This window comes from Bombina bombina, chromosome 8 (assembly GCF_027579735.1).
Source record: "Bombina bombina isolate aBomBom1 chromosome 8, aBomBom1.pri, whole genome shotgun sequence".
In the NCBI taxonomy this organism is placed as follows: domain Eukaryota; kingdom Metazoa; phylum Chordata; class Amphibia; order Anura; family Bombinatoridae; genus Bombina; species Bombina bombina.
In genome coordinates this window covers 20,300,397-20,312,483 of record NC_069506.1, presented here as the reverse complement: position 1 = coordinate 20,312,483, position 12,087 = coordinate 20,300,397, and the positions used below count along the sequence as shown (strand labels likewise).

General features: G+C 38.9%; 1 protein-coding gene across 2 annotated transcripts in view; it reads right to left on the bottom strand.

Moving 5' to 3' along the window:
- Positions 1–312: 312 nt before the first annotated feature.
- The window catches only part of LOC128638298 (proline rich transmembrane protein 1B-like), a 28,362-nt gene continuing 16,587 nt past the window's right edge, over positions 313–12,087 (bottom strand). For both annotated transcript variants that reach the window (XM_053690176.1, XM_053690178.1), the window contains exon 2: positions 313–722. In XM_053690176.1, coding sequence (XP_053546151.1) covers positions 543–722 — 180 coding nt within the window. In that variant the 3' untranslated portion in view covers positions 313–542. The remainder of the gene's footprint in view (positions 723–12,087) is intronic.

Here is a 12,087-nt window from a genome sequence, read left to right as displayed (position 1 = left end):
TTTTGCCCTTCCTATCCCTTTAAGTATTACGTTGCTTTTATCAGTCTATTTTTTCCTTTTATTTCCAAAGATGTACTGCCTGTAATATTAGTAAATGTAAATGTTAAAATAAAAGCCAATAAATAGAACATTTTAACTTTTTTTTTTTTGCCAGGACCTGACATTTGCCTGCTATTTGCTGGTTGTATTAGATTTTTAGATAAGATTAGCTCTACATCCAATTCTTTGCATTTTTTTTGTTTTAGTAACTATTATACATAGTGGTACAAAATGTATATTTATTATCAATGAACACAAGGATATAATAATAGATTAATAATTACAAATATTATTTTATCATTTATTTATAAATAGTGCTGGGTACATGAGTAGTGGTACGTAATGACACTGATTCATGGTAAAAAAAAAGAAATACATAAAACAGATTAAACAAATACAAGAGGAGGCCAGTCCTGCTCCCAAGAGCTTACAATATACAATTTATATTTGGGTTCTTCAGTATGATATTAGGAATGCTCTCTGGTATACGCTCTTCTGATTTGTTAACCATAGGGGTAATAGGAATAAGAGGAGTATAATGCCGTATTCACATAAATGACCACTGCGATCCACACGATATTCACAGCAATTCCTATTCCCAAGGCCACCATATTCAGAGTAAACGCTGTGCGAGAGTCACTGGCGGCTGAGGCTTGGTCTCCACGGCTGACTGCATCCCGTGTCTAAGAAAGAGAATAATGTAAATATCATTGTCTGTATACAAACTTGTCATCACTGTATTGTACAAGTCTAGGATATCTAAAGACTTACACTGCAAACAAAGGAGCTGATTTGGCAAACGATCTCAGCTCCTTTACCTTTCCTGTGCTCTCTAACCCTTATTTTGGCACCAAAAGTGCATAATGAAAATTAAACAAATGCGACACATATAGTAATTGGGAAAAAATGTATACTCCCAATTCACTCACATTTCCTTTCATCTACTCGTTATGCTGATGAATGGACGAATGGGCCAAATTTTGGAAGATCACGTATTAATCCAAAAACAAATGCAGATGTCTAGATGTAACTGAGTATTAATACATCTGCCCCGTACTTACTACAAAATGGTGACTATAACTGAACCTTAGGAAGTTTAGTAAAGGGATATAAAAGTGTGAAAAAATGTCTCTAATATTTTATTATCTGCTTGTATATAACTGTGTGTTTATCACCTGCAAAGAGGACCACTAAATACAGTATAATAGAATAATTGACAGATACACAATTATAAGACAATGCAATAGCACTTACTTTGAATTGGAAATGAGCAGTAGAATATTTCGGTGTGTGGTACAAAGGTAGCTTTGTCTAGTTAGAACTGCTGGAACAATGATAAATTTATCGATGTGCAACGGACATGATACGCTACATCGTATCATGTCCGCTCGCACTTACATAAATCTACCCCTTAGACTTGAGTTGTTAGGTCGGACAAGGCTGCAGTTTAGGGGCAAATCATGGAGAGTTAACTGACAGAATATACAAGTCAGCTGACTGGCAGTGTTGTGTGCTAACGGAGGAATGCTCCCTAGTCGTTTCTCTGCCACTATAAGACTCTGAGGAGAAATTACAGTGTGTCCTCAATTGATGTAGCAGAAAAAGAATCCGCTACAATATTATTATTGGATTACAAAGTATCAACATGGAGGTACGTTTAACCGTCCTGGCCCTCCTCCGACACCAACGTGGTCAGTGACGTGAGGAAAACCAGAATGGAGGGTGAACACAGCGGCAGGAACGATACACATTTGTAAAAAGCAAGCAGCTGAACAGATTGATGATCGGTAAATGAGTCTATATTACCATGTAAGACAGCACAGGATCGCCATTTTTCAATTGTATAAGAATTGAAATACTTGAAGGAACTTTTTAATGTATTTCAATCCTTGACAAAGGTGCACCTTCAAACATTATCACATAGGGAGATGTCTATAATCTGACTTTAGACTGAACCTTATTACTTTTTCATGTGTGATTTTATTTTTGTATTTTTAGGATTTTCCAGTAAGTTTATAATAGTTTTTTAAGAAAAAATTAATTCAGCAGAGGGTCTCTTAAGAATCGAAAATAAGATTGTCCCCTGCTGCAGCAGAAACAAACACCTAGGGGTCTATTTATCAAGCTCCGAACAGAGCTTGATGCCCCGTGTTTCTGGCGAGCCTTCAGGTTCGCCAGAAACTCAAGTTATGAAGCAGCGGTCTAAAGACTGCTGCTTCATAAGCTGTCCGCCTGCTCCGAGGCGGCGGACAGAAATCAACCCGATCGAATACAATCGGGTTGATTGACACCCCCTGCTAGCGGCCGATTGGGGGCGTTGCACCAGCAGTTCACAAGAACTGCTGGTGTAATGATAAATGCAGACAGCGTATTGATGTGTGGCGGATATGGTTCGCTATAGCGGATCATGTCCGTCCGCACAATGATAAATGGACCCCCTAGATTATGAGTTTTGCGCTAAGCAGGGTGCGAAACTAACGCCAAAATAGTTGCGTTATTTCACTCTCTATAGCGCTGCCATTACGAGTTACTGAAAAGCCTCCTTGTGCGTGCAATATGGTGGCCTTAAGCTCCATACTGCACAAAAGCCAAGGCCTGCTTTGATGTGCTCGTGCACGCTTTCCCCCATAGACATCAACGGGGAGAGAGTGTTAGAAAAAAGCTACACCTGAAATGCGGAATGAAAAATCTCTGCAACGCAACCTTATTGATGTCTATGGGAAAAAGAAAGTTACATTTAAACCTAACACCCTAATATAAACCCCCCTAATCTGCCGCTCCCAACATTGCCGTCACTAATAAAAGTTATTAACCCCTATTCCGCCACTCCCCGACATCGCCGACACTATAATAAAGTTAATAAGCCCCTATTCTGCCGCTCCCCGACATCGCCAACACTATAATAAAGCTATTAGCCCCTAATCCGCCCTTCCCTGACATCGCCAACACTATAATAAAGTTATTGACCCCTATTCCGCCGCTCCCCGACATCGCCGACACTATAAAAGAGCTATTAACCCCTAATCCGCCGCTCCCCGACATCACCGACACTATAATAAAGCTATTAACCCCTAATCCGCCGCTCCCCGACATCGCCACCACTATAATAAAGTTATTAACCCCTAAACCTCTGGCTTGCCACATCGCCACCACTAAATAAACCTATTAACCCCTAAACCTCCAGTCCCCCCACATCGCAAAACACTAAATTAAACTATTAAACCCCAAACCTTACACCCCCCAACTTTAAATTAAAATTACAATATAACTATCTTAAAACAAATAAAAACTTACCTGTGAAATTAAAATAAACCTAACATTAAACTATAAATTAACCTAACATTACTATTCTAATAAAATAAAAAAACTACCAATTAAAAAATTGAAATGACAAATTTTAAAAAAAACTAACACTACAGAAAAAAAAATAATCTAAAATTACGAAAAATAAAAAACACTAGATTTACAAAAAATAATAAACGAAATTATCAAAAATAAAAACAATTACACCTAATCTAATAGCCCTATAAAAATAAAAAAGCCCCCCCAAAATAAAAACACCACCTAGCCTATAATAAACTACCAATAGCCCTTAAAAGGGCCTTTTGTAGGGCATTTTTACCTGTAAAAAAAATAAAAGTCCCCCCAACAGTAAAACCCTAAAGGGGCATTTGTATGGGCATTGCCCTTAAAAGGGCATTCAGCTCTTTTTCATTGCCCATAAAAGGGCATTCAGCCCAAAGCCCTAACCTAAAAATAAAACCCACCCAAAAAAATGAAAAACCTAACACTAACCCCAGAATATCTACTCATGTTTGCTGAAGTCCAGAAATCCATCTCCATCCAGGTGGCGAGAAATCTTCATCCAGGCGGTGAAAAGTCTTCATCCAGGGGGCGATATCTTCATCCATCCCGGGGGTGTCTTCTATCTTCATCCTAGCAGCGCGGAGCAGAGCCATCCTGGAAGCCGAAGACATCCTGCATGGAGCGTCCTCTTCATATGGTCACCGCCGTACACTAAAGTTGAATGCAAGGTAGCTGTTTCAAAATGGCGTATCTTGCATTCCTATTGGCTGATTTGATTCTTCAAATTCAAAACAGCCAATAGGATGAGAGCTACTGAAATCCTATTAGCTGTTCAAATCAGCCAATAGGATTTCAGTCGCTCTCATCCTCCGCACAGGATGTCTTCGGCTTCCAGGATGGCTCTGCTCCACGCCGCCGGGATGAAGATAGAAGACGTCCCCGGGATGGATGAAGATATCGCCGCCTGGATAAAGACTTCTCGCTGCCTGGATGGAGATAGATGTCCAGACTTCAGTAACTGTGAGTAGTTATTCTGGGGTTAGTGTTAGGCTTTTTTTGGTGTTTTTATTTATTTTAAGATAGTTATATTGTAATTTTAATTTAATTTAAAGTTGGGGGGTGTTAGGTTTAGGGGTTAATAGTTAAATTTACCACCGTCGTTAGAGCGGCATATATGAGTAAACCTACAGATCAGAGGTGAAGAGTGATGACAATCATAAGTCAGTGAAGGTGAGAGGGAGGGAGGGGTGTTATCCCCCTGAAGTAGAGTTTCATTTAATGGAGTAAACAGAGTCTGGTGCTAGGACAGTAAAATCCTCTTTAGAAGTGAGTATATTTATTTTACTTGACGTATCTGTTAGCTTGTGTTTATTTCAATTACTCCTGCATAAGAAGTGATTATTTCCTCTCACTAGTGAAGCGTGTCTGCTACTGACTCTTTTTATCCTCCCTACTAGGTTTGACAACTTTTCTTAAAAAAAAATAATAAGGGAGATTTAGGAATCGACAACATTTCAGATCAGACCTACAGATCAGAGGTGAAGAGTGCCATAATGTAATTATTATTCTTTGTTTATAAAGTGCCAACAGATTTCGCAGCGCTGTCCATGGATACAAAGATAAAAGTACAGTACAATACAATATAAAAGACACCAGACGAAGTTTAACAAACAAATACAGGGGAATTGAGGGCACTGTTCCCATGGGAGCTTACAATCTAGATGAGTAGGAGGGTGAGAAACAGGAGGTGGGGACTGCAAAGGTGAGAATGATGTCAGTGTGGAGTTAGATGAGGGCAGCTATTAGGCAAGTGGAATTCACGTGTTACTGATTTGGATATAGGCTTCCCTGAACAAAAAGGTCTTTAGGGGGCGTTTAAAGGAGAAAAGGTTAGGGGAAGTCTGACAGCTCGAGGAAGTGCGTTCCAGATGGTTGGTGCCACACGAGAGAAGTCCTGTAGTCTAGCATGGGAGGAGGTGATGGTAGAAGATGCAAGGAGAAGGTCATTGTTGGATCTTAGGGGGCTGGCTGGAGTATATTTGTTGATGAATGAGGACAGGTAGGGGTGGGGACTGCATTGGTATGGGCTTTGTAGGTCAGGGTGAGAATTTTAAATTTAATTCTGCTGTGAATGGGAAGCCAGTGAAGGGACTCACAGAGGGGTGCGGCAGATACAGAGCGTCGGGACAGGTGGATTAGCCTAGCAGAGGGATTTAGGATGGATTGAAGAGGGGAGAGGTGGGAGAGAGGGAGGCCAGTTAGTAGGTTATTACAGTAGTCAAGTCGGGACATTACCAGGGAGTGGATTAGCTGTTTAGTAGTTTCAGCACTCAGAAACGGACGAATTTTGGAGATATTGCGCAGGTGGTTGTGACAGGATGAGGAAAGCAATTGGATGTGGGGTATGAAGCACAGATTGGAGTCAAGTGTAACTCCTAGGCAGCGGACTTGGGGTGATGGGGAGATAGTGGTGTCACCACCAACAGTGATTGAAAAGTTAGAAACCGGGGTAGAATTAGAGGGGGGGATTAGAAGGAGCTCAGTCTTGGACATATTGATTTTTAGGTGGTGAGAGGCCATCCAGGAAGAAATGCCACATAAGCAGACACTGATGTGAGAAAGGACAGAAGGAGAGAGTGCAGGGGTGGATAGGTAGATCTGAGTATCATCAGCATAGAGGTGATAGTTGAAGCCATAGCTACTGATAAGTTTACCCAGTGAGGAAGTATAAATAGAGAAGAGTAGAGGGCCTAGAACAGAGCCTTGAGGTTCTCCAACAGACAGAGGCAATGGATAGGAGTCGCCGCCAGCAAAGGAGACAGAAAAGGACCTATTAGAGAGATAAGAGTGGATCCAGGAGAGGGCAATGTCACAGAGCCCAAGGGAGCGGAGAGTCCATAGGAGAAGGGGATGGTCAACGGTGTCAAAGGCAGCAGACAGGTCAAGTAAGATAAGTATAGAATAGTGGCCATTGTTTTTAGCAGAAAGAAGATGCAGATATATGAAACCCGTGAAAATAATTACTGAATTTAAAAGGATAAGAATCCCACAAGTTTTCTTTTGTGATTCAAACAGAGCAGATCATTTAAAAATAAGCTTACAATTTACTTCTATTATAAAATGTGCTTCGTTCACATGTTATTCTTTGTTGAAGAGATACCTAGGTAGGCGTCTTGAGCACTACATGAAGGAAATATTTTTGTCATCTAGAGCTCTTACAAATGGATAACATTCTTACAAAAACTGCTGCCCTATAGTGCTCCTGAGCTTTACATACCTGCTTGACAACAAAAGTAAATTAGAAAGTTTTTAAAATAGCTGCTCTATCTGTAGCACAACACAAGATACATTGATGCACTTAAAGGGACAGTCTAGTATAAATTATACTTTCATTATTCAGATAGGACTTGTAATTTTAATCAACTTTCCCATTTACTTTTATCATCAAATTTGCTTTGTTCTCTTGGTATTCTTAGTTGAAACTAAACCTAGGAAGGCTCATATGCTAATTTCTAAGCCTTTGAGGGCCGCCTCTTATCACATGTTTTTAAAATTGATTTTCACAACAAGATACTGTGGGCCTATAGATAACACTGTGTTCAGGCACAGGGAGTTATTTAAGAGTTAGCACACGACAATGCTAAATGCAACTCAATAGATTTTATATAGTCACAGTCATGTGATCAGGGGCTGTCACAAGGTTCTTAGATACAAGGTAATCACAGAGGTAATAAGTACATTAATATAACTGTGTTGGTTATGCAAAACTGGGGACTGGGTATTAAAGGGATTTTCTATCTTTTAAAATAATAACAATTCTATTGTAGACTGTCCCTTTAAGGGAAGGTTGGCAACCCTACTCCCTACTGAAGAGATGTATTTAAGATGATTGTAAGCTGTCTATGGGGCCTATTTACTAAAGTGCGGATGGACATGATACGATGTAACGTATCATGTCCGCTGCACATCGATAAATGCTGACAGCATACGCTGTCTGCATTTATCATTGCACCAGCATTTCTTGTGAACTGCTGGTGCAATGCCACCCCCTGCAGATTCCCAGACAATAGGCCGCTAGCAGGGGGTGTCAATCAACCCGATCGCATTAGATTGGGTTGATTTCTGTTCCCAGCCTCAGAGCAGGCAGACAGGTTATGGAGCAGCGGAAACACTACAGAGCTTGATAAATTGACCCCTAAATGGTGAGCGGAAGCTTGTTAGATCCTAAGTAACACTCCTGCAGTCTATGTAGTTGGGAGGGCTTCAACTTTAATCAAGTGTATCCCTCAAGTTGCTAAACCTTTTTGCCATGTAATGTTTTACACAGATAATTATTTTTATGGTTGTGTTGAGGACTTTGTAGAAGCGAAGAGATTTGCTGATCTCTCTATTTTCTACCTTAAAAGTCAGTTATTATTTGCACCACATTGTGCATAAAGAGAGAAACAATTAGATTTTGTTGAGAAATAGCACTGAGGTTTACGCTATGAAACTATAAACTTACTTCAGAGAATCTGTTATATTGTTAAAAACATTACCTTATTTTGGTGTTCTGCATTAAAGGGACAGTCAACACTAAAATTGTTATTGTTTTAAAAGATAGATAATCCCTTTAATACCCATTCCCCAGTTTTGCATAACCAACACAGTTATATTAATATACGGCTAGATTACGAGTTTTGCGTTATACTGAAAAAGCAGCGTTATCAGGTTGTAACGCTGCTTTTTCACTACCGCTGGTATTACGAGTCTTGCAGGTTTAGGGGCACCGTACACTTTTTTGGCCTTACCGCAAATCAACTTACACAATTTGCATAAAGTCTTTTTTCAATGGGACTCACATAGCGCTGATATTACGAGTTTGTCCTGGGAGGCCAAAAAGTGAGCGGTACACCCTATCCCGTCAAAATTCGTACCGCATTTTAAAGTCAGTAGTTATGAGTTTTACACTACAAAGCCGTAGCATAAAACTCATAACTAAAGTGCTAAAAAGTAAACTAACACCCATAAACTACCTATTAACCCCTAAACAGAGGCCCTCCCGCATCGCAAACACTAAAATAAAAATATTAACCCCTAATCTGACGCTCCGGACATCGCCGCCACTATAATAAACATATTAACCCCTAAACCGCCATACTCCCGCCTCGCAAACACTAGTTAAATATTATTAACCCCTAATCTGCTGTCCCTAACATCACCGCCACCTACCTACATTTATTAACCCCTAATCTGCCGCCCCCAGTGTCGCCGCCACTATTTTAAATTTATTAACCCCTAAATCTAAGTCTAACCCTAACACCCCCTAACTTAAATATAATTTAAATAAATCTAAATAGAACCTACTATTATCACCTAAATTATTCCTATTTAAAACTAAATACTTACCTATAAAATAAACCCTAAGCTAGCTACAATATAACTAATAGTTACATTGTATCTAGCTTAGGGTTTATTTTTATTTTACAGGCAAGTTTGTAATTATTTTATCCAAGTGGCTTCGTTGAGGACATCTTGCCACTTGGATGAAGACTTCTCCCGGTATGTGAATCTTCGGGGGTTAGTGTTAGGATTTTTTAAGGATGTATTGGGTGGGTTTTATTTTTAGGTTAGGGCTTTGGGCAGCAATAGAGCTAAATGGCCTTTTAAGGGCAATGCCCATCCAAATGCCCTTTTCAGGGCAATGGGGAGCTTAGGTTTTTTTAGTTAGGGTTTTATTTGGGGGGTTGGTTGTGTGGGAGGTGGGTTTTACTGTTGGGGGGTTGTTTGTATATTTTTTTCAGGTAAAAGAGCTGATTTATTTGGGGCAATGCCCTGCAAAAGGCCCTTTTAAGGGCTATTTATAGTTTCGTTTAGGCTGGGTTTTTTTTTTATTTTGGGTGGGCTTTTTTATTTTGATAGGGCTCTTAAATTAGGTGTAATTAGTTTAAAGATCATGTAATTAGTTTTTTATTTTTTGTAATTTAGTGGGGTTTTTTTGTAATTTAGCTAATTTTATTTAATTTATTTAATTGTAGGGTTATGTTAGGTGTTAGTGTAACTTAGGTTAGATTTTATTTTACAGGTAAATTTGTATTTATTTTAGCTAGGTAGTTATTAAATAGTTAATAACTATTTAATAACTATTCTACCTAGTTAAAATAAATACAAACTTGCCTGTAAAATAAACATAAACCCTAAGCTAGATACAATGTAACTATTAGCTATATTGTAGCTAGTTTAGGGTTTATTTTATAGGTAAGTATTTAGTTTTAAATAGGAATAATTTAGGTGATAATTATAGGTTTTATTTAGATTTATTTAAATTATTTTTAAGTTAGGTGGTGTTAGGGTTAGGGTTAGACTTAGGTTTAGGGGTTAATAAATTTAATATAGTGGTGGCGACGTTGGGGGCGGCAGATTAGGGGTTAATAAATTTAGGTAGGTTGCGGCGATATTAGGGGAGGCAGATTAGAGGTTAATAATATTTAACTAGTGTTTGTGATGCGGGAGTGCAGCGGTTTAGGGGTTAATATATTTATTATAGTGGCAGCGATGTACAGAGCAGCAGATTAGGGGTTAATAAGTATAATGTAGGTGTCGGCGATGTCGGGTGCGGCAGATTAGGGGTTAATAAGTGTAAGATTAGGGGTGTTTAGACTCAGGGTTCATGTTAGGGTGTTAGGTGTAAATATAAAATGTGTTTCCCCATAGGAATCAATGGGGCTGCGTTACAGAGATTTACGCTGCTTTTTTGCAGGTGTTAGACTTTTTCTCAGCCGACTCTCCCCATTAATGTCTATGGGGAAATCGTGCACGAGCACGTACAACCAGCTCACCGCTGACTTAAGCAGCGCTGGTATTGGAGTGCAGTGTGGAGCTCAATTTTGCTCTACGCTCACTTCTTGCCTGTTAACGCCGGGTTTGTAAAACCCCGTAATACCAGCGCTACATGTAAGTGAGTGGTGACAATAAAGTGCACGTTAGCACCACACCCCTGTTACCGCAAAACTCGTAATCTGGCCGATACTTTTTACCTCTGTGATTACCTTGTATCTAGGAACCTTCTTCCAGCCCCCTGATCACATGACTGTGACTGTTTATTATCTATTGTCTTAAATTTAGCATTGTTTTGTGCTAGATCTTAAATAAACCCCTGTGCCTGAACACAGTGTTATCTATATGGCCCATGTGTACTTTCTGTCTCTTTGTGTTGAAAAGAGATTTAAAAAGAATGAGATAAGAGGCAGCCCTCAAAGGTTTAGAAATTAGCATATGAGCCTACCTAGGTTTAGTTTAAACTAACAATACCAAGAGAAAAAAGCAAATTTGATGATAAAAGTTAATTGAAAAGTTGATTAAAATTAAAAGTACTATCTGAATAATGAAATTTATATTAGACTGTCCCTTTAATATCCTCTATAACATTTAAACCTCTAAATTTCCGCTTGTTTCTAAGCCACTACACACAACCTCTTCTCACATGCTTTTTTATTAGCTTTTCACAACAGGGGATTGCTAGTTCATGTGGGCCATATATATAACATTGTGCTCACGCCCACGAAGTTGTGCAGGACACTGCACTTATTGGCTAAAATGCAAGTTAATAGATAATAAATAAAAAGTTATGTAATCAGGGAGCTGTCAGAAGATGCTTAGATACAAGGTAATCACAGAGGTAAAAAGTGTATTAATATAACAGTGTTGGTTGTGCAAAACTGGGGAATGGGTAATAAAGGGATTATCTATCTTTTAAAACAATAACAATTCTATTGTAGACTGTCCCTTTAAGTAGATACCCCGGCTTGTCATTTACTATCTTGCAGATCTAATTCTTCAGCAGAAGTTAAATTCTGATTTTAAAATGCTTTAAATCTTTAATTGTTATGAAATAGTCTTGAAATGTATGTAGCTCATGAGACACTAGAAACTAGGAATTTACTTTCAGGTAGATTAAGAGTTTTGCACTATGGCTTTTAACGCTGAAAAAATGTCAATTCCAGCGTAATGGCCAGTAACGCATATTACGAGTTGTGTCGGTATAGCTATACCACAAGCATTTAACCTGTAACGCAAAATCCATTCTACACTCATAAAAATTACGTTTTTGCATGGGGTTTTCATAGCGCCGGTATTACAGGTTGTGCAGTCCGGCTAAAATGCCTAAATTACAGCCTATACCGACACGATCCATACCTCCATCTTAGAGCAGTAGTTATGAGTTTTGCGCAACAAAAATGTTTCACAAAACTGATAACTAAAGTGTTACAAAGTACACTAACACCCAATAACTACATGTTAACCCCTAATCTGCCGCCCACATTGCGACTATTAAATAAACCAAATAACCCATAATCCACTGTCCCCCGACATTGCCGCCACTATATAAACCTTTGAACCCCTAAACCGCTGCTCCCTGACATCGCTTCAACTATAATAAAGTTATTAACCCCTAAACCTCCAGCCTCCCACATCGCCGCCACTATAATAAAGTTATTAACCCCTAAACCTCCGGCCTCCCACATTGCCGCCACTAAATAAACCTATTAACCCCTAAAACGCCGCCCCCCCCCACATCACAAAACACTATATTTAACTATTAACCCCTAAGCTTAACACCCCCTAACTTTAAATTAAAATGTCAATATAACTATCTTAAAATAAATAAAAACTTACCTGTGAAATAAAAAAAACCTAAGGTTAAACTATAAATTAGCCTAACCTTACTATTCTAATAAAATTATAAAAAACTACCAATTAAAA